General features: G+C 34.4%; 2 protein-coding genes across 2 annotated transcripts; both read left to right on the top strand.

The window, feature by feature from the left end:
• Positions 1-1,565: 1,565 nt before the first annotated feature.
• Positions 1,566-11,658, top strand: trnt1 (tRNA nucleotidyl transferase, CCA-adding, 1). The gene is made up of 8 exons (XM_056460367.1): positions 1,566-1,660; positions 1,890-2,036; positions 2,649-2,842; positions 2,937-3,075; positions 3,180-3,306; positions 4,305-4,498; positions 8,164-8,417; positions 10,905-11,658. Exons 2-8 carry the CDS (start codon positions 1,898-1,900, stop codon positions 11,151-11,153), a joined length of 1,296 nt encoding a protein of 431 aa, XP_056316342.1. The 5' UTR covers positions 1,566-1,660; positions 1,890-1,897; the 3' UTR covers positions 11,154-11,658.
• Positions 11,659-16,354: 4,696 nt separating this feature from the next.
• avpr2b.1 (arginine vasopressin receptor 2b, tandem duplicate, 1) lies at positions 16,355-19,966 on the top strand. The gene is made up of 2 exons (XM_056460368.1): positions 16,355-18,053; positions 19,542-19,966. Exons 1-2 carry the CDS (start codon positions 17,177-17,179, stop codon positions 19,748-19,750), a joined length of 1,086 nt encoding a protein of 361 aa, XP_056316343.1. The 5' UTR covers positions 16,355-17,176; the 3' UTR covers positions 19,751-19,966.
• The last annotated feature ends 497 nt before the right edge of the window (positions 19,967-20,463 follow it).

The raw sequence follows: 20,463 nt of genomic DNA, 5'->3' as shown, positions 1-20,463 counted from the left end.
ATATGACAAATAATCAGTAATAATAATCAAATCATTAACTACTGATCAGTAAAATGATATAATGATAATTATATAAATGACTAATGATCATATGATTAAATAAAATAATTAAATGAAGAACAAATGAATAAAAACAAATGAAAATAAAACACAAATGAATGGTTGCTTTCTTGAAAAAACACACACATAAGTTTGCTACAAGAATTCTCCGATCCTTAGTTAGATTTTTCACTAAATAGGGACGACTGCGCTGGCTGATTGTACCCCTGGTCATAGTATACTATATAGTTTGTATACATCACTTTAGGCAAACTATACATTTCAACAATGAAGCTAGGCTGCGGCTGGAAAACAATGTTTTAATGCATTGCAAATGGCGAAGGCACATTGCAAGTCACTTCAGGAGGAGGCGTGAATTGATTTTTCTAAATTGCGACATGATCATCTTCCGGAAAAATTACCAACAATCTATCAGGTCATGTTTTTCCCTCTCTCTGTTTAAAAGTGTTGGTAAAGCGCTGTCAACAAATATTTTTCCTCCACACTGCATAAAATGGGACAGCACATTGGACTACAGCAGCTGGATTAGTCCAGAAAAGCACAGTACTTTTTGCGGTTGTGTCTGTTTTAGTTTGGATCATGTTCTCACCACAACCAAAACCAAACAAACAAACTCCAGGGTTCTTCAAGAACGTCTCTGTGCGCTTTTTTGGTCTGCTTTTGGTGCACAATCGAGTGCGATTGCTACATTCACACCTGCCCAAATGAACTGCACCAGGAGGGAAAACAAACTCTAGTGCGATTTAACCGAACTAAATAAGGCAGTTGTGAAAACAACTTTACACAACGGATGCCTTTCCAGCCGCAACCCAGTACTAGGAAACATCCTTACACACTCATTTAGACACACTACGGCCAATTCACCCATAGCGCATGTCTTTAGACTATGGGGGAAACCCGAGCAAACTCCACTCAGAAATGCCAACAGGCCCAGCTGGGACTCGAACCTGCCACCTTCTTGCTGTGAGGTGACAGTGCTAACCAATGACCCACCGTGCCACCCCATATCCTAGTTTACTCATTGCATACAAGTATTTATGCAGTAGGTAGTTCTTTGTTAGATTTAGTACCTCAATGTATTTCTATGACAGATCCCCAGAGAAGTCAATGGCAAACAAACAATTTATAGAATTTTGTTACCAATAGAATAGTTACTCCTTATAAATATGAAATATGAAACAAAAACACATACAAATACAAATGAATATTTTCAACAAGTGCAAACTAATAATTATTCACTACGATCTAATAAAAAAGAACTAGTATGTACTAAAAACTGCTTGTGTCTAATGATATATTTATAGTAGCCAATCTTTTAAAAAAGATGCTAGTACCTAAAGAATAACGCTTAGAATCTATTATATCTATTATATATTTCTTAGTTTATAAATTAAATGTTAAAATGGCTTGCCATAACTATGTGCAGCATGCTGGATGGGCGACTGAAAAAAATAATGCATCGTTTTCATTGGATGTTCATGTCGTTACGCGAGTGTCCCGGAAGCGTTTGGCCACGCCTATACGTGAATGTCTGTCATGGCTGCTCGCAGCGTGAGTGAAACTACCCATGTACCAAAATAGCATCTGATGTTTTCCTAAGGTGAATAAATATTAACAGTTGTATGTCATGTTTGATAAATGCTTAGCATCGCCATTAGCATAGTAGATGTTATATAATAGTAATACCTAGCATCTTAAAAACTTGCAGGAAAGTTGAAGAGTCTGGAAGATAATTACCGAACATTTAACGTTATACGTAACGTTATTTAGAGAGACACATTAATTGAATGACATGTGAAATTCACAGATAACGACTCTCTTGTTTTTAGGTCCACCGATGTGGGCGAAATTATTTGTACGCCCTACGTTTGTCAACCGAGTTCATCTCACGTGGAGTTGCAGAGCTTTATTGACAATGCAGCTGAAAACGAAAGAGTTTGAGTCTTTATTTACCGACGGACTCGTTGGTCTTGCTGGTAAGCTCACTTTATAAATGACATTTGTAAAAACACGGTGGTAATACTTTATGACAAATAGTGATTGCACCAGTGAGTTGTTTGGACATACCTTGCACTTTGTGACTAGCAATACCACAAAGCTTCATTCATTCATTCATTCCTTTTTTCTTGTCTTAGTCCCTTTATTAATCAGGGGTCGCCACAGTGGAATGAACCGTCAACTTATCCAGCATATTTTTTGTGCAGTGGATGCCCTTCTAGCCGCAACCTAGAAACACCCATACACTCTTGCATTAACACACATACAGTACACTACAGCCAATTTAGCTTATTCAATTCACCTATAGTGCATGTCTTTGGACTTGTGGGGAAAACCGGAGCACCCGGAGAAAACCCACGCAAAAACAGGGAGGAAACTCCACAGAGAAATGCCAACTGAGCTAGCCGGGGCTCGAACCAGTAACTTTCTTGCTGTGAGGCAACAGTGTTACCGAATAAGCCACCATGTCGCCCTTATTCATTCAGTTTTGTGCAAACCTTTGAATGTTTAACATTGTCATGTACCTCACAGGTGGCGCAGTGGGTAGCACGTTCGCCTCACAGAACATGGCATATTTTTGTGATGTTTAGAAATATTTCAAAAGAACCAGTTTGAGCTGAGGATTGCCGGAGGTGCGGTGCGGGACCTTCTCTCCGGAAAACGGCCTGAAGATGTGGATTTTGCCACAACAGCCACTCCAGAAGAGATGAAGAGCATGTTCCAGACAGCAGGAGTCCGCATGATCAACAATAAAGGAGAGAAACATGGCACCATTACTGCCAGGGTGAGGTGAAGCATAGGTTCTAGTTCTACCACGTATTCTGATGTCCAAATGTCAACGTAAAGCCTGTAAATGTGCCACTTTCTGCATTATATAGCTTCATGAGGAGAACTTTGAAGTGACCACATTGCGAGTGGATGTCCAGACTGATGGACGGCATGCAGAAGTGGAGTTTACTACTGATTGGCACAAAGACGCAGAGCGCAGAGACCTTACCATCAACTCCATGTTTCTCGGTAAAACACAAGGAACTATGAGCATATGTTTAACTAGAATTATTAGTCTTGTTATTTAGATTTGCCATTTGTAGTGATTTGAATTGTTCTTTATGTGTTTAAAGGTCTGGATGGGACTCTGTATGATTATTTCCAAGGATATGAGGATCTTAAAAACAGGAAAGTGAGGTTTGTTGGAAGTGCTTCACTACGAATCCAAGAGGACTACCTGCGAATTCTGAGATATTTCAGGTAATTATAGGCTAAAAGAGGACAAGGGTCAGAGAAGAAAATCAAGCATCCAAATAATAAAAGGATGATACAGCTTTCAAATATATCTGTTAGAAATGTACAGGGTGTCCGCGGGGTCTTAAAAAGTTTTAAAATGTCTTAGTTCTCAAAAGCTAAATTTTAGGCCTTCATAAAGTCTTAAATCTACTGAAATAATGTGTTTTAGGTCTTAAATCATTTTAACAGGTCTTAATTTTCCTGTTAATTTTTTCTTCAATTTATTATTATTGTAGACTGAAGTAATTGACAGCTATGTTTTGTTCTATTCTTGGTAAGGGTTATAGGGTTTGTGCATGGATATATTTAAAATTATTTTTGAAAAAACTAATTTCGTATTACTGTATTATGAAATATATTAATTTTTAAACATTTTTTGATAGGGCAAGTGAAAATCTTTTCTAACTGGGATATTTAAAAAAAGTCCTTAGCATTTAGCACTGTATGAGTCTAAAGTTTCATTCATAATGATCCTAATGTCTTAAAAAGTCTTAAATTCTACTTGGTGAATCCTGCAGAAACCCTGTATGTAATACATTTGATTTTGAAGATGTATTTTTAGCATTATTACTCCACACATAATCCTAAAAAATTCTAATTTAAAATCACTGGGGAAAAGTACATATATTTAGATTGGTATTATCTAATAATATTATTTTATTATTTATTAATTATATTATTTATAATATAATTAAATAGAAATCAGTTATTTTAAATAATTTTAAGAAATGTATGATGCACTTTGAATGAAATAAATGCAGGTTTGATGAGAAGAGCAGTCTTCTTTAAAACACATACAAAAAATCGTAATGTTCTAAAACAGTTGGCTGGTAATCTATGTATATAAAATCACTTTTTTTAATCTTAATTTACAACAAGTTATGTCTCGTCCTTGTTCCACATGCATGATTGTAATAGTATAAGGGTGAAGTCATTCTAATAGAGGTTTGGTTGCTCTGTAGATTCTATGGACGAGTGGCAGCTGAACCTGGCCAACATGAACCAGAGACTCTGGAGGCGATAAGAGAAAATGCCAGAGGATTGGCTGGTATCTCAGGTGAGAGGATCTGGGTGGAGCTGAAGAAGATGCTGGTTGGAAATCATGCTGGGCACCTGCTGGAACTCGTCTATGAGTTGGGTTTAGCCCAGTACACAGGTAAGGAAAAACATTGTGATACAAAATACGTCGGGAGTCATCTTACAGTAAATTTTTTCATTTAGATTTTTAAGCTTTTTAATTGCATTGCAATTCCTACTGACAGTGACTATGACGTGCATGATTTTGATGTCTAAATTATCATAGAAGTATCATTGTTTGTACTTTTGAGGGTAGACAATTGTAATGTAGCTCTCTAAAGAACTTAAAATAGAAAAACTATTTTTTTTCTTTTTACTTTAATCATAAGTTCTGTTCAAATATATTTTAATCTTTTTTTAAAGTATTTTTTATGAATGCAGAAATAATTTATCTACAACAAACATTTTAAAAACAACATTTCTCTACATGTTTTTGTTTTAAAGATGCATTTCATACCTTGCTGTGTTTGATCATAAGATTTGTATAAACAATGTATCCTTCAATATCCTTCAAACAACAACTAAAAATCTCTTCAGAGAACACCTGAACCCTGGTGAATAATAGTAAAACCACCTATAGAAGCACTTTTTCTCTCCCTCCCTCTTAAAAAAACATCTAGTACTCTACCATACTCTAGCACTAAATTCTCTGAACACAAAAAAGTTCTTTAAATAACTAGCACTTCTTATATGTATTGCCTCTTCTTGATGAATCGCTAAATACTAGTGATGGGTCGTTCTTGAACGATTTGTTCATTTTGAACGAATCTTCAATCTGACTCTGGGACTACGAGTCCTCTCAGGGAGTGATTCGTTCATCCACACGTGCGCATGTTCATTTTTCAAGTCTTTTGAGTCGTTCATCACGGAAAGGCAGAAGCTAATCATATGCGTTTAGAGCCGGAAAGAGATTTGATCCGTTCATCTCTCGAGTCCTCTATAGAGTTTGAGTCATTGGTTCATCACGAAAGTGCAAGCCAATCCTATGCGTTTAGAGCCGGAAAGAGATTTGATCCTTTTATCTATCGAGTCCTCTATCATGTTTGAGTCATTTGTCTTTCTTACTTGACTTGACACTACAGCAGAATTGGGTGTAGAGATTAGTAAATGGTTCCAAATCCTTTTTAAAGACGAGTGCATCATAATCATTATTTATTAAAATATTATTATTTCTATTAATATTATATTATATTATTATTATTATTATGTGCATTTCTGATCTTAAACTAGCTCCACTGTAGACTGCAACGAGAACCTCAGTCAGTAATACTTATGTAAAACTGAATTTTTGTTGCATGATAGATCATATTTTAGACTTTTCATAAAATCATCAAACAATGTGTACCTAAAAGCATTTTCTCAGAAATAATAGGTCAGTCCTATTGTCACTAAGTTGTTACTTTTTTCTGCTGGATATGTGGTTTTATTTTTTGTTATTTTACAAATAAATGTACCCATGCTTTTAAATATATTTATTGTTTGTCTATATACTGCCTTGCTAACAGAAAGCAAACACTAAGTTAGGCTATATGATAAAATAATCAAACTCTACAATTACAAGTGATTTGTAATTTGTTCATTTTTACCCCATTTTTTTGTTTAATAATGTTTTTCTGTGCAGGCTTTATGTTTTGGTCTAATATTTGTATAAAAAAGATTGCATATACATTTACTCATTTAGCAGAAGCTTTTATCCTGCGACCAACAAGTAATGACAAAAGAAGCACTTCAAATCATCAGAAAGAAGAAACAGACTCAGCCTATCAAAGGTTCGGGAGCTTGTGTTTTTGAATGCTAACAAACCTTAAGCCAAGTCCAACAAGTAAAGCCACAGAGTGTTGTTTTAAAGCTTATTTAAATCTAATTATTTAAAAAAAGCCAAGCTTGTTGTGCGCTGTTGTTTTAATATTTTAAAGTCAAGTTGTTAAGCTCATTAGGCTCTGTGGCTTTTGTATTTTTTTTATTTTAATTTATTTTTAAATTGCTGTTTCATAAAACAAATCTATTGGGAAGAGTTGCCCTATTTGATATAAAGCTTTTATGGCACAAATGTGTTATTTAATTTAAAGCTTACTTGTTTTTATTTATTAAAAAACCTAGCTTGATATGCACTATTTGTTTTTTTTTTGTTTTTATTATTTTTATTTAAAGTAATCTGTTTTGTTATAAAGCTTTTCAGGTTTTCTGCAGCATCATGTTACAAAACGGTTCACAAAGACAATTTGATTTATTAAATAACTCATCTCTTATGATTTCTTTCACGTTATGTGACAAAAGAACGAATGACTCGAATGAACTAAGTGATTCATTCATTCGCTCGTGCGCACGTTGTGTAGTGCGGAAGTAGATTAGTTAATTTTTTGACTCCTCTATCGGTTTTGAGTCGTTCGTTCATCACATGAAAGACTAAAGCCTCGCCAATCATATGCATTTAGAGCCGGAAAAGGATTTGATCCGTTCATTTCACGAGTCCTCGGTCTGAGTCGTTCATCATGTGAAAGACAGAAGCAAATCGTATGCATTTAGAGCCGGAAAGAGATTTGATCCGTTCATTTTTCGAGTCCTCGGGTTTGAGTCTGTCACGTGATGAACGAACGACTCAAAAAGCAGAAGACTCGAAAGGTGAAATAATCATGGTTCCTTTCGGCTCAGACTGTGTGCTTTGGTTAAGATTATATGTGACTGTCAGTGTGACGTGAAGGAACCACTGAAATTTGAAGACATGAAGAGGTGAGCTGAGCAAAGAGACAAAAATATCATAGACAAAAGACCAGGCAAACAATGAATTATTATTTTCTCTTATTTAAAGCTTTCTATTTATGACTTGTGTGTAGTGTGCTCAACCCTGGGCTGTGATCAACCCAGATGTGTTTGGAAGCAATTCATAACATTTTAATAATATTTTGGCAAATAAAACGAAATGAACGAAATGACTCGGAAAAAAGATTCGTTCATCTCGATGAATGAGACTCAAAAGATCCGAGTCAGTAAAATGATCCGAATACCTCTGAATACCATCTCAGTTGTAAGTATTCTGGCAGTGCTCCTACACAGAGAGATTCTGGTCAGATCTGTTGATGTTAATTCAGTCTTATATTATGAGTGACTTTTCCTTTTCTTTTAAAGTTATATTCTTTGGATTGTTTGATGATTTTAAAGAAAACTTGGAAAAGTGTTTGATTAATTTATGTATTCTATTAGCCAAGTTTCATATTCACAAACAGAAGTTTAATGGCTCTAAACCTTTTTTGATCTGTTCAAAATCAATCTAGACCAATACTTGGAAACTATCCAGCACTCTCTTCATCCAAAAGCAACAAAAACTGTATATTTATATTCTTCCTTTGTGTCTCTTTAAGATGTAACTTTATTTCATTAGTTTTATTTCTGTTAACCTGGCGTTTGTTTGTCTTTGTGTGTATTTCTGTGCATTTTTTTATTTATTTGTAGTAGTTGTCTATGTATGTAACTGTATTTGATCTACCTTTTTAAAAAAAAAAGAAATAAAAAAAAAAAGTTGTAAATCGCTTCGAACAAAAGCATCCACTAAATGTTAATGTAAATGCAAAGAAATTTTTTTTTTTTAATGAATGCAGAAAAAAAATCTAAAACAAAGAAGTTTGTCAAATTTTTGTCAAAATGTGTATATATTTTCACTTCAATGTATACTTGTTTTTGAACGAGTTTTCATTTGAGTGAATAATGCCAAAAAAGTGTTATTCTTTTGTTGTTGTTTTCCTGCAGGTCTTCCAGCAGATGGCGATGTGGAGGAGATGAAGCAGGTCTGGCAGAGGGCTCATGTCAGCTCTCCTAAACCCATGACCATTCTGGCGGCTCTCTTCAAAAAGCAGGCCGATGTGGAGAACCTGGACCTCAGACTGAAGGTGTCCAGAGAAGAGAAAACCCTGGGCCTCTTCCTGGTCAAATACAGACGAGATCTCGTCAAGGGACATGATGAGCATGACACAATGAAACCGTACACAGATTTCATCACTGATGTAAGTATATTTTCCGGCTGTGACTTTTACTTGATTTAAGATTGAAGATAACAAATTTTTTACATACACAATATCTTTTTTTTTATTCAGAACACAACTTACAGTGAAATGTAAACCTTGTTAGCTAAGCAGAGTGTGCAAGAAATAAAAAAAATCTATTAATATGTGCAGAAATGAAAGTACAAATTGCAGGATATATGATGAGGATATAATGCGTAAGGGATCATTTATATCTAGATCGTTGCTTATCAGCAAGTGGAGAACTGTTGTAAAAGACAGAAGAACTTTATTCTGCAAAAACAACCATCTTGATATATGTTTCCTGGTTTATTACTTGGCTACATGACACAAAAGTAACAAATTAGACACAAAACATTGATCTGAGCTCTAAAAATATACAAACTATTTAATAAAACGTAACAAACCTACATATTATTCGGTCACAAGATTTAACCAAACAGTGAAGAAGAGTAGCGTGACAAACAAGCATATAAATATGCATATATTATTAAACTCAATAACAGTAAAGATGATTCCTAGGTAAGCCTGTGTTATTATTTTCAGCTCTTGTTGTTTGGGGATAATATATTTTTGGAATGTTGTGATTGACCAATTAGCATCAAGAATATATTTAAACATATACAGTTGAAGTCAGAATTATTAGCCCCCCTTTGAATTTTGTTTTCTTTTTTACATATTTCCAAAATGATGTTTAACAGAGCAAGGAAGTTTTCACAGTATGTCTGATAATATTTTTTCTTATGGAGAAAGTCTTATTTGTTTTTATTTCGGCTAGAATAAAAGCAGTTTTTAAAAACCATTTTAGGGTTGAAATTATTAGCCCCTTTAAGCTATATTTGTTTACAATAGTCTACAGACCAATATATTTTTATCAAGACAAAATACCAAGACAGATATTTTTCTGTCTTGAAAAATATCTAATAAAATATTATTTACTGTCATCATGGCAAAGATAAAATAAATCAGTTATAAGAGATGAGTTATTAAAACTATTACGTTTAGAAATGTTGAAAAAATCTTCTCTCCGTTAAACAGAAATGGGGAAAAAATAAATGGGCTAATAATTCAGGGGGGTTGATAATTCTGATTGCAACTGTGTATGTATTGTTAACTTTTTCGTTATTTGTTTCATTTTACTATCAGAGTATTTATTAACATTGTGCTTTTATTTCTATATTTTTATTGTTAATTTTGTTAATATGTACTTTCGTCATTTTTATTTTTTCAGCATTTCTATTTAGCCTAATTTTATAAATTTTTTTGCCATTTTTGTTAAAGCATTTAAAATATTTAAAGTAATTCTTTTTTAGATTTATTTCATTTAGTAAAAACTATTTTGCTAAACTGCTATTATGACATTTACTTACAATACATGGTGAATACATTTTACTATTTTAAATTATTAAAAGCTTTTTTTGCTGAATAATTCGCATGGGTGTGACGAGACTTACTCCATGAGACGAGACACAAGATTGGGTTCACAAGAACGAGACGAGTCGCTGTTTTTAGACAATAATTTTATTTAATCCTCAATGATGAACTTCTCTATTCAGCTGAAAAATAATCACAAAATGCAAAACAATTTTGGTGCTTTTTTAAAAAATCAACTTGTAATGAACGTTATTTTACTTCTATTTTAATGAATTATATGCTGTACAGGGTATGCAAACACTGCAAAATATTTGCTAATGTATGAATGGAAAATAGAATGCAACCTAGTAAAATAAAAGGTCATTACACTCATTACACAGTAATAACAGGGTAAGAAACATCAATTTTTTTTCACATATTTGGTAAAAAAACAAAAAAAATTTACTTCAAACTAAAAAATTCTATATAAAAAAAAGTCTAAAGGGCAGTTCACACAAAAGATGAGAACTATAAAGATGTATTTTTTTAATTGTTTGACATAATAAAAAAAGTACAATCTGCATCAATGCCCCTAAGTAATAATGCAACACATGCAAACACTGCTTAATCTTTTTCTATAAACTCTACTGACTAGACAAATCTGAGCTACTGGATGTGAGTAAGGACTGATAGCAGAGAGCTGTTTTGATGGAATTTGATACCGCACGCCGAATGAAAAGAAAACTAGTTTTTTTCGGATGGCATAAATGATGACGATGATGACAGGTGTGTGTCTCCAGGAGTTTACTGTGTATGTGTGTGTGCATGCACTAGGAGGAGATGTGTGTCTGTGGTGCTTTACTGACTGGATAGGTGCAGAGAATAGGGTCAAGCTACGACAATCGTGTGTATGTATGGCTTATCCTGTAGCAAAAAGCAGGTAGTAGTCCTACACGACGGTAATACGGTCTATAAATGTCTTTTCTGCACTTCAGTAATACGACTAAAATAGGATTATTTCACATCTTAATTCGATTAGTGTTTACGACGATTATGACTTATCGTAAGTGCTATTACTAATAAGGATCTCTTTTTTTTTTTTTTGTTCGTTTGCAGTCTCGAGAGCCGGACACCCAGAGTAAAGTACTGGAGCTTTTAAAGTATCAAGGGGAAAAGAAACTCTTAGATGAGCTGCGCAGGTGGTCAATTCCACGATTCCCAGTGAGCGGACATGACCTACGCAAGCTGGGCTACACCTCAGGTAAAGAGATTGGCACCATCCTGCAGGAGCTCAGAGACATGTGGAAGAAGAGCCGCTATCAGATGAGCAAAGATGAGCTCCTGTCTACACTCAGCCAATCTTGATGCCACATATACACACACACACACACTAGAATCAAAAGTTCTGCATGCATGAGCTATAATGCTATATGAGTCTAAAGATGCACCTCTGTAGTGTCTGATATCAAACAGTCAGGGGAATTTAATGCATATTATTCAAAAAATTCTCTTTTTCCTTTTATAATTGGCAGTTTGGTGCGACAAGATTACGTTCGTTCATTCATTAATATAATTGGTTTAAAGAAAGGATGTGTCTAAACTGAATGACTCGGTAATGGAAAGTTCATTTTGTGTTTTTTATTATTTGATGCAGGATCTTGCCCTTTCATGAGAGTGAAGTGGTGTAATTATTACAGTAAAGGGAGCAATTTAGCTGTCCTGCAGGATGACATTTTCTCATATGAAGCTGTAGCCATGGTTTCATTATGAGGAAAAATTGTCCCCTTGTCAGTGGTTCATATAGTTGTTATTAGAAGGTTATGTAACCAACTCTCAAGGTGTTTACTTTACAATAAAGTAGCAAACATCACGTCTTGCAGTGTCGTGGTGTCTTTTTTTTTTTTTTTTTTTAAAGGCCATCGGGTGGTCAGAGGTGACTTATATTATTTAGAGTTATATAATATATTTATTTATATTTTTTAATGACTTAATATGATAATGGTTATAAAAATGATGCATGCTGGGAAGAGGGGTTGACAATCTATTATTATTATTATTATTATTATTATTATTATAACCTTTATTTTACCAGGAAGGACACATTGAGATTAAAAAATCTCAGTTAAAAATTTCATTTTAAGGCAGTATACATGTCACATGGGTCTAACATACAACAAGCAACAAACAATTAACAGCTAAAATGAATCATGCATTGACAAACAAACTATTCAAAACATCTACAAGCCTGTGTTTCAATTTCTCACCCATTTATACTCATTTTCTAAAAGCATTTCGTGAAATCAATTCTTTAAACTGCAACTTTGTTTGAACACTGTAAAACCCAATAAGTTATGGTAACTCAAATAGTTTGTTGCAATCGGTTTTCTCAAATGGTTTAAGTTCAAAATCTAATCCTTATGAGTACTGTGAACTTAATCCATTTGAGTTGAGCAATTTGAGCACAGTAAACCTCAATAAATGTAGAGAACTCAAACCAACTGAGCACTGTAAAACCAAATAAGTTAAGGCAACTCAAAGCATTTGAGGTAACCGATTGCTACAAACCATTTAAGTTAAAAAAATAATCTATATGAGTACTGTGAACTTACTCCATTTAAGTTGAAATAATGAGGTATTTAATTAACTCATTACCTTCAACACTGAGTTCAAAACTCTTTTCACATGAGTAGAATTAACTTTCAGTCAATTTTGAGTTAACTACACTCATTTCATTTGATGAGGTTGACTGTTGGGTTTTACAGTGTAGTTATTCCATGCAAAATGTGCTGCATATTTTAAAGCCTTTGATCTCCATCTCAGTCTGCACTTTAGGAACAGACAGTAAATAAATATCCTGTTAGTGAAGGCCATGGCTAGTGACAGTTTTTTTTTTTAATTATTAGTCATTTAAACTGTTTTTACTGTATGTGAAACCAAGAAAGAATCAAAGTCAGTGGAAAAGTCTTAAATGTAAAGACAGATTTTTAACCAAAAATGTAAGTTAATTTTGGTTTCGGTTATATCTTTTACTTTTTGTTTGGGCAAAATTTGATCCTATGTGAATTTAAACTACTACTTTGTTTAATGAAATTGAGACTGTTTCATTTTTAAGGGTCTTAAATGTATCAGCAAAGATTTGACTCCTAGATGCACTTTGGATAGGCTGTAGAAACCCAAAAAAGAGCACTTAAAATGGCAGCAAAAATCTCAGACTAGAACATGGTGTGCCAAATTTTGAAATATGAAAAACATGAGAAAGTATATTGAATTGAAGGCATCTTGTAAATGCTTAAAATTTATTTTTTTATCAAGCTGTGTTCCTGCTAGAAAATCTGTCAAAGGACAGATTGTACATGAAGTACGAATAGAAATAAACATTTCTTAAGTGCAAATAATGATGCATGTGATTTAGAACTCTGTGTGTAAAAATTGGTAGTCATAAAAAAATCATTATTTTGTGTCTGAGCTTTTGATTTTCAGTTGAATTACAATAATAGTAAATAATAAGAAGACATTTTATTATAATGAATTATCATAAATACGTTCACTCATATTGGTTTATCACAACATATATATATATATATATATATATATATATATATATATATATATATATATATATATATATACATGCATCATGTAAATTAATTTGCCCGGCAAAAGCAGAAATCAAGTACAAAACATGCATTTGCTTATAGGCCAAACATATATATAAGTTTAACAAGTCATGTATATTATATTAAAATGGTTTCAAATGTGAATCCAAAGAGCATGCATTCACCAGAGTGTTTCTCTGTTTGATATAAAGCATAAGCGTGTACAAGGTATACGTCAGCAGAGAACGTGGTTTTAACAGTGATAAATATATGCCCTTGGAATATATAACAGTAGTCTAATATAATGCACCTAATCAAGTACAAAAGTGGGTGTTTCATCTAAACGTTTACCCGGGAGAATTTATGAGTATAAGATGCAACTTACCTCTCATGTACTACTGTACAAAGATGGATCAAAGACAGATGGACTTCTGCAGTAGTGATTGGTCAAAGTGTTTTGGTAAGAGTAGCCTGTACAATGCTCAGTTTTCACACTTGTAGCTTGTGCATTACTTTTAGCTCTTAAGCAAATAGAAAAGAAACAAAAATCAATGTCATTTTTAAATTGACATTCTATCTTGCTTACGAGCACTCGAGTCTATGAAAGCTGATCATTCTGTGATTTGCAACATATTAGAAATAGTGGACTGTTTAAAAAAAGAAGAATTAGATTTTTTTTTGCTGTTGTTGGATACTTGGACATATGGCAGTCGACTGGAAATAAACAGACAGATAAAGCAGCTAAGGAAGCCCTACAGTTAGAAGTATAACATAATGCAAAATTCCTGTGTCTGATGTCAGAGCTGCTTTGATTCTGTTCATAATGAGAAATGGCAAATGGAATGGGATTAATGTACAAGAAATTGTCTGTAGCGAATCCACTAGTAAATGAAAGGTATAGACTCAACCAGGTTGCATATACGATAGGGCTGCACGATATTGGAAATATTTGATATTGCGATATTTTTTTCTCTGTGATAAACAGTTAAAGTCAGAATTATTAGCCCTCCTGTTTATTTTTCCCCCAATTTCTGTTTAACGGAGAGATTTTTTTTCAACACATTTCTAAACATAATAGTTTTAATAACTCATTAATAATAACTGATTTATTTTATCTTTGCCATGATGACAGTAAATAATATTTGACTAGATATTTATCAAGACACTTCTATACAGCTTAAAGTGACATTTAAAGGCTTAACTAGGTTAATTAGGTTAACTAGGCAGGTTAGGGTAATTAGGCAAGTTATTGTATAACGAGGGTTTGTTCTGTAGACAGTCGAAAAAAATATAGCTTAAAGGGGCTAATAATTTTGATAAATTTGGAATAAAGGCTTCAGTAAGTTAATTAGGTTAACTAGGCAGAAATAGGCAAGTTATTGTATAACGATGGTTTGTTCTGTAGACTATCGAAAAAAAATACCTTAAAGGTGATAATTATTTTGTCTTTAAAATGGTTTTATTCTAGCCGAAATAAAACAAATTTCTCTAGCAGAACAAATATCAGACATACTATGAAAATGTCCTTGCTCTGTTTAATATCATTTGTGAAATAATTTTTTTTTAAAAATCAAAGGGGGTTTAATAATTCTGATTTCAACTGTATGTAATGTAATATATTGCAATATAATTTCACCAGATGACTTAACTCTTTTTGCAAAGACTTTAGATTGGGATGATTTTAAAAGGGAGTGAAATATAAATATGTTTAATGTATTATATGCATATAATAAACAAACTACAGTCATAAACACAATGGAGCAAATATTACAGTGAAATAAACAGTAATTTATGGTTTTCTGGGGAGAGTCTAACAGTATTGGCTTATAGAAACTGAATAATCAAATGTACATTAACATTGCATAGTCTTCATCATATAAATTGTTCAATAAAATGAATCTTTATTAAACTTCATGCAGGTCATATGGGACTACGTGGAAATGAACTGGCAGATGAAACTGCAAAAAAGGCTATCTCCTTGAATGTGACCGAATGTTTGATTCCTCCTGATGACTTGAAACCCACCATAAATTTGTACATAAACAAAACATGGCAAAGAGAATGGGACAACTGCATCAACAACAAATTATATGAAATTAACCCGAAAATTAATGAAAGACATTTAGCAAATTATAATTTTGAGACCAGGCATGATCAGACGGTCAATACCAGATGTCGAATTGGACATCCTAGGTTGACACATTCATATTTAGTAAATAACGAAGAATCGCCTAAAAATAATTAACTGTCTGACTGCTCTTACCGTCAAACATATTTTGTTGGAATGTAGAAGTTTAAATTCCATTAAACAAAATTTTTATAAGGAGAGTACTTTGATGGACATTTTAAAAAGGTACCACCAGGAAGAGTTTTACATTTTTTAAAATCAAAAATAGAACTGAAAAATCATGTTTAACTGTGAATAATTTTTTATATTTTATATATTTGTCTAAGTAACTTTTTTAGGATAACACGAATTTGTTTTTATTATGTAATATTTTAATGTATATCCATTTGGCCATGAAATAGCTATAAGTTGCTGATGTGGCAATAAATATGTAATAAATAAATAAATAAGTTAAACTTTATGCGCTATTAAAATGCTTACAGTCACAGGCCTTAAAAACACATGCAGATAATTAATTTTCTCTCTATTGTGATTAAATTCTTCAGAGTCTCCACAAACCTCATGCGTTTTGACCTGTGGTTCCTGGTCATCTATAATCCAAGTCAACATTGCATAGCTTGCGATGTGACTATTGTGGACGCACACATTGCGATATTGATGCTCAAACAATATATTGTGCAGCCCTAATATACAAGATGGCCACTCAATACATATTTATTGAAAGGGGAAGAGAAACCAGTTTGTGAATTGTAACAATTTTAACTATAATACATCCGAATAAAATGTATAATTTTTAAACTATTAGATAATGTTTTAATTCTGTAAATATTTTAAGGGGAATGTTTAAAAAGGTGTCTCCTGTCTTTAATTCTGAAGTTTAACACTATCACTGACTAAATTGAAATATCGTATATAACCTTTTATGATTATTGTAGCCATCTGTATGTTTCGTATAATATTTTTTTTTTTTTATTAGGAACTGATGTGTGTGTGTGTGTGTGTGTGTGTTGGTGTGTGTGTGTGTGTGTGTGTGTGTGTGTGTGTGTGTGTGTGTGTGTATGGCTGCATGTTTCCCAGCACTGGGGGTTCATGAATGCATTCTCAGTGCTGGGTTGTGGCTGGAAGGGCATCAGCTGCATAAAGCAGTAATTGGCGGTTCATTCTGCTGTGGCAACCAGTAAATAATAGGGACTAAGCTGAAGAAAAGGGAGTGAGCAAGTGTTAATTTTGTAAATTACTTTGAACATATTGGAAACTGTACTGTCTATGGAAGATGGAGGAGCCCTCAAATATCACCCAAAATATCTTAATTTGTGTTCAGAAGTCTCAGTGCTTTGGAACCAAAATGAGGACCAGTAATTAATAGCAGAATTTTTATTTTTGGGTGAACTAACCTTTTAAGGATGTGCAAAGGTTTTAACACTTTGTCCGGTAGTTGTTTTGTCTCATGATTTAATGGTCCGTCTTTTCATCCTGTGGATTTCTGATTGCACTCATGAGTAGTTTTGAATGAAAGACCCTCCCCTCACCCGCCGGAGCCCCATATAAAAGGTCTCGTCTCCACTCGCTCTCACGCTAAAGATGACAGTGTTGTGTGCGCGCCATCAGCTGGACTTCACCTACTGAACTTAAAGTACTTCTAAGCTCATCCACAAAATCAGATAATGCCGTTTTCATTCACGTTAAACTTAAGCAACACATCCGTGGAGATGGACACCTCCGCAGATGATCCCCGGAACGAGCACCTGGCTCAGATCGAGATCGCGCTTCTGAGCGTCATCTTCCTTTGCGCGTCCACTCTGAACTTCAGCCTGCTGCTGGTCCTGTGGAGGAAACGACAGCAGATGTCCAGAATGCGCGTGTTCGTGACCCACCTCTGTTTGGCGGACCTGGTGGTCGCGTTTTTCCAGGTGTGCCCTCAGCTGATGTGGGACATAACTGACCGCTTCGTCGGCCCAGACCTCGTATGTCGTTTGGTCAAGTATCTGCAGGTCGTCGGCATGTTTGCGTCCACTTATATGATAGTTGCTATGACCGTTGACCGCTATCAGGCGATCTGCAACCCAATGGTGACTTTCCAGAGGAGGCGCGCGCGCTGGAATCTGCCCGTGTGCGTCGCGTGGCTGGTGTCTTTCGTTTTAAGCGTGCCACAATTGTTTATTTTCTCCAGAGTTCAAATCGCCCCGGGGGTCTACGACTGCTGGGCTGAGTTTATCCAGCCGTGGGGACCTAAAGCGTACGTGACTTGGACGACGCTGGTGATTTTCCTGGTGCCCGTGGTGACGGTGACTGCCTGTCAGGTGCGCATCTGCCGCGCGCTCCAGATCAACCTGTATCTAAAGACGCAACAGCAGCAGCGGGGAGATGAAGGACACTCGCACCCTCTCTCTTCCAGAGCCAGCAATGTGGTGTCGGTGTCCAAGTCTCGGATTAAGACGGTGAAGATGACGGTGGTGATCGTGCTCGCCTACACCGTGTGCTGGGCTCCGTTCTTCACCGTGCAGCTGTGGTCTGTGTGGGACGACGACGCTCCGACCGAGAGTAAGAGAATTTTTCTGACTTTGAATTGTGGCTAGAAATATGCCACCTTTATATAAAACTAGCCTTTATCCATTTGACAGTAAATATATACAATATATTCCAAACATTTGAAACAGTTGTGTACATTATAATAAAAGTTTGGCCACATAACAACTTAAGGAATGGAAATACAATACATTCTAATGCTGAGTTGCAGAAAAAACTTCAAAGATTCAACAAAATGCTTTATCTTTGTGGCTTTTATACTTTTTCTCATTATTAAAATTGAATGTAATATTATTGTAATTGTGTTTTTTTGGGTGTACAAAGTTTTGCACTGAGATCTCAAGTTATTTTGTTAGATTCATTCCAGTTTTGGCCTTGGTAACTAATCTAATGTGCAGTGCCTATAGAAAATCATCATACCCCTTTAAAATAATTACTTTGTCATACACTCTGAAATCAAATCACATTTCAAATAACTTCTCCAGCCTTTGAAAAGCATTTGCAGCCTTTTTCTGACCTGTGCCCATGCAGGGTGCGAATTGCAGGGAGGCTTGGATGGGGTCTGAGCCCTCTAATTAATGCTTGATTCCCCCCGAAGAACATCAAAACAAGATGTATACGGGTTCTGCACTTTAATAGTTAAGAAATAATTTGCTCTGATCTGTATCTTAAATAATATTACTAATTAAAATAATAATGTAAATATACATTTGACCAACCCTATAATCATTCATATTATTGTGAATGCATTGTTATTTAGCAGTTTGTAACCGGCAAATCTAGAGCACCAAGAACAGATAGCGTAAGTGTTCGCTAAACATGTTTCTTTCAAACGTTCCGTTCAGAAGGTGCCTTTACTGTACCTGTCCACGAAACTAGATGCGTAGTTTGTGTTTTATTATACACTTGCTCGCACGTGGAAATAAAATAAAAAATGAGTGCAGTCTTTTATGGTCATCCATTAATAGGTGCAGGAATGCAAACCTGTCACTGCTTAACATCACAAATGTCGTTGAGAACCCAGTATCCCTTAAAACATCAGAACAAAAATTGGATTAATAAATTTATTGTTTTTGAATTAAATATATTACTTTATATTATATTTTATTACTATTTATATTATATTACTTTCACTGTGGCATGTTACTGAACGTAACTGAAAAACTTGACCCCCCCATACATCATTTGATGTAGACGAAATGTAGATTATTCATTAGTAGACGAATATGCAATTTGTCTTGTTTATTGTTCTACCAGTCAAAAAATAGGAATAAAGAACAACAATAATAAACAAATACTAAACTATTATCTTGATATATGTGAAAAGAGAGCCATGAGTGATGTCATCATTCCTGTTACTCAATTATAATTGTGTAATTCATGACAGCACTCCACACTCTCCCCTTCATAAGCAATGCTCAATCACTATGGAATGGGTGCTTACTAAGAGTGGGACCAAATACAATTTCTTGTGTTTAACCCATATATATTGCCATATTTCAGCTGCAACCTTCACCATCCTCATGCTGCTGGCGAGTCTAAACAGTGTTGCCAATCCATGCATCTACCTGCTGTTCACAGTGAAGTTTCCAGAACTCTTAGGGTCTCTCTTGTGCATGAAACACACTGACAAGAAGGAGCCACTGCCTGAGGAAACTACAATGGTCAGCTCTCTCTATCTGAGCTTTAAAAGCCACTCAGACATACGGTGAAAAAGAAACACTGTTCTGTACTTTGGGCATGTATGCCAGTATATTTTGTAAATTTACCATGTAAATAATTTGCGAATATAATAAGTGTTCGATATACAACATAATTTATAGAGTGCTATTACCATTTAGTACCATCAGTGGACCATGGTACTAGAACAATGCATTTATTTAAAGAAGAAGTTTAAATTAATTACATTTAAATGAACGTTTTTTTACAATGTGCTTATTGTGTAGATGCATGCTTCTATTATAGTTGTATTTTTGAAATACCTGAATGTAATTTTATCTGCAGTTACATTCTTACATGTACATAAACCACCAAATCTGCCCCAAACCTTACCTGTATCCCACCTCAGTAGTACCAAGTATTTTCAAATACAATATGAACACAATAAGTATATTGCATTTATTTATTTCATATAAGTACATAATTACAGGCTCTTTAATTTCACCTCTTGCTTATGTGTCTATTAAACGGTCCCTTAAAGAATCTATCATTTGATATATTTAACTGTACAGTACATATCAAGCAGGGAAATAGAATGATGTACAATGACTTCGTCTCACTTTATGTGTTGTTGTTATGAAATTGGCTGTACTTGTTGACTGTTCTATGTGCCAATAAAGTGCTTTAACATAACAAACTGAAATCAGTTGTTTGTGAATTGTATAAATGCATAGTTTAATGTTTTAAAAGGTACATTTGAGCCTCG

The sequence above is a fragment of the Danio aesculapii genome, chromosome 6, assembly GCF_903798145.1.
Source record: "Danio aesculapii chromosome 6, fDanAes4.1, whole genome shotgun sequence".
Lineage (NCBI taxonomy): Eukaryota > Metazoa > Chordata > Actinopteri > Cypriniformes > Danionidae > Danio > Danio aesculapii.
The sequence above is the reverse complement of the archived record's forward strand: the minus strand, read 5'-3'. Positions and strand labels throughout refer to the sequence as shown.

Coding starts and splice junctions, on each gene's coding strand:
- avpr2b.1 (XM_056460368.1), top strand. CDS start 17,177: ATGCCGTTTTCATTCACGTTAAACTTAAGCAACACATCCGTGGAGATG. Junction 18,054..19,541: donor CGACGACGCTCCGACCGAGA/GTAAGAGAATTT, acceptor GCCATATTTCAG/CTGCAACCTTCACCATCCTC.
- trnt1 (XM_056460367.1), top strand. CDS start 1,898: ATGTGGGCGAAATTATTTGTACGCCCTACGTTTGTCAACCGAGTTCAT. Junction 4,499..8,163: donor GGGTTTAGCCCAGTACACAG/GTAAGGAAAAAC, acceptor GTTTTCCTGCAG/GTCTTCCAGCAGATGGCGAT. Junction 8,418..10,904: donor ACACAGATTTCATCACTGAT/GTAAGTATATTT, acceptor GTTCGTTTGCAG/TCTCGAGAGCCGGACACCCA.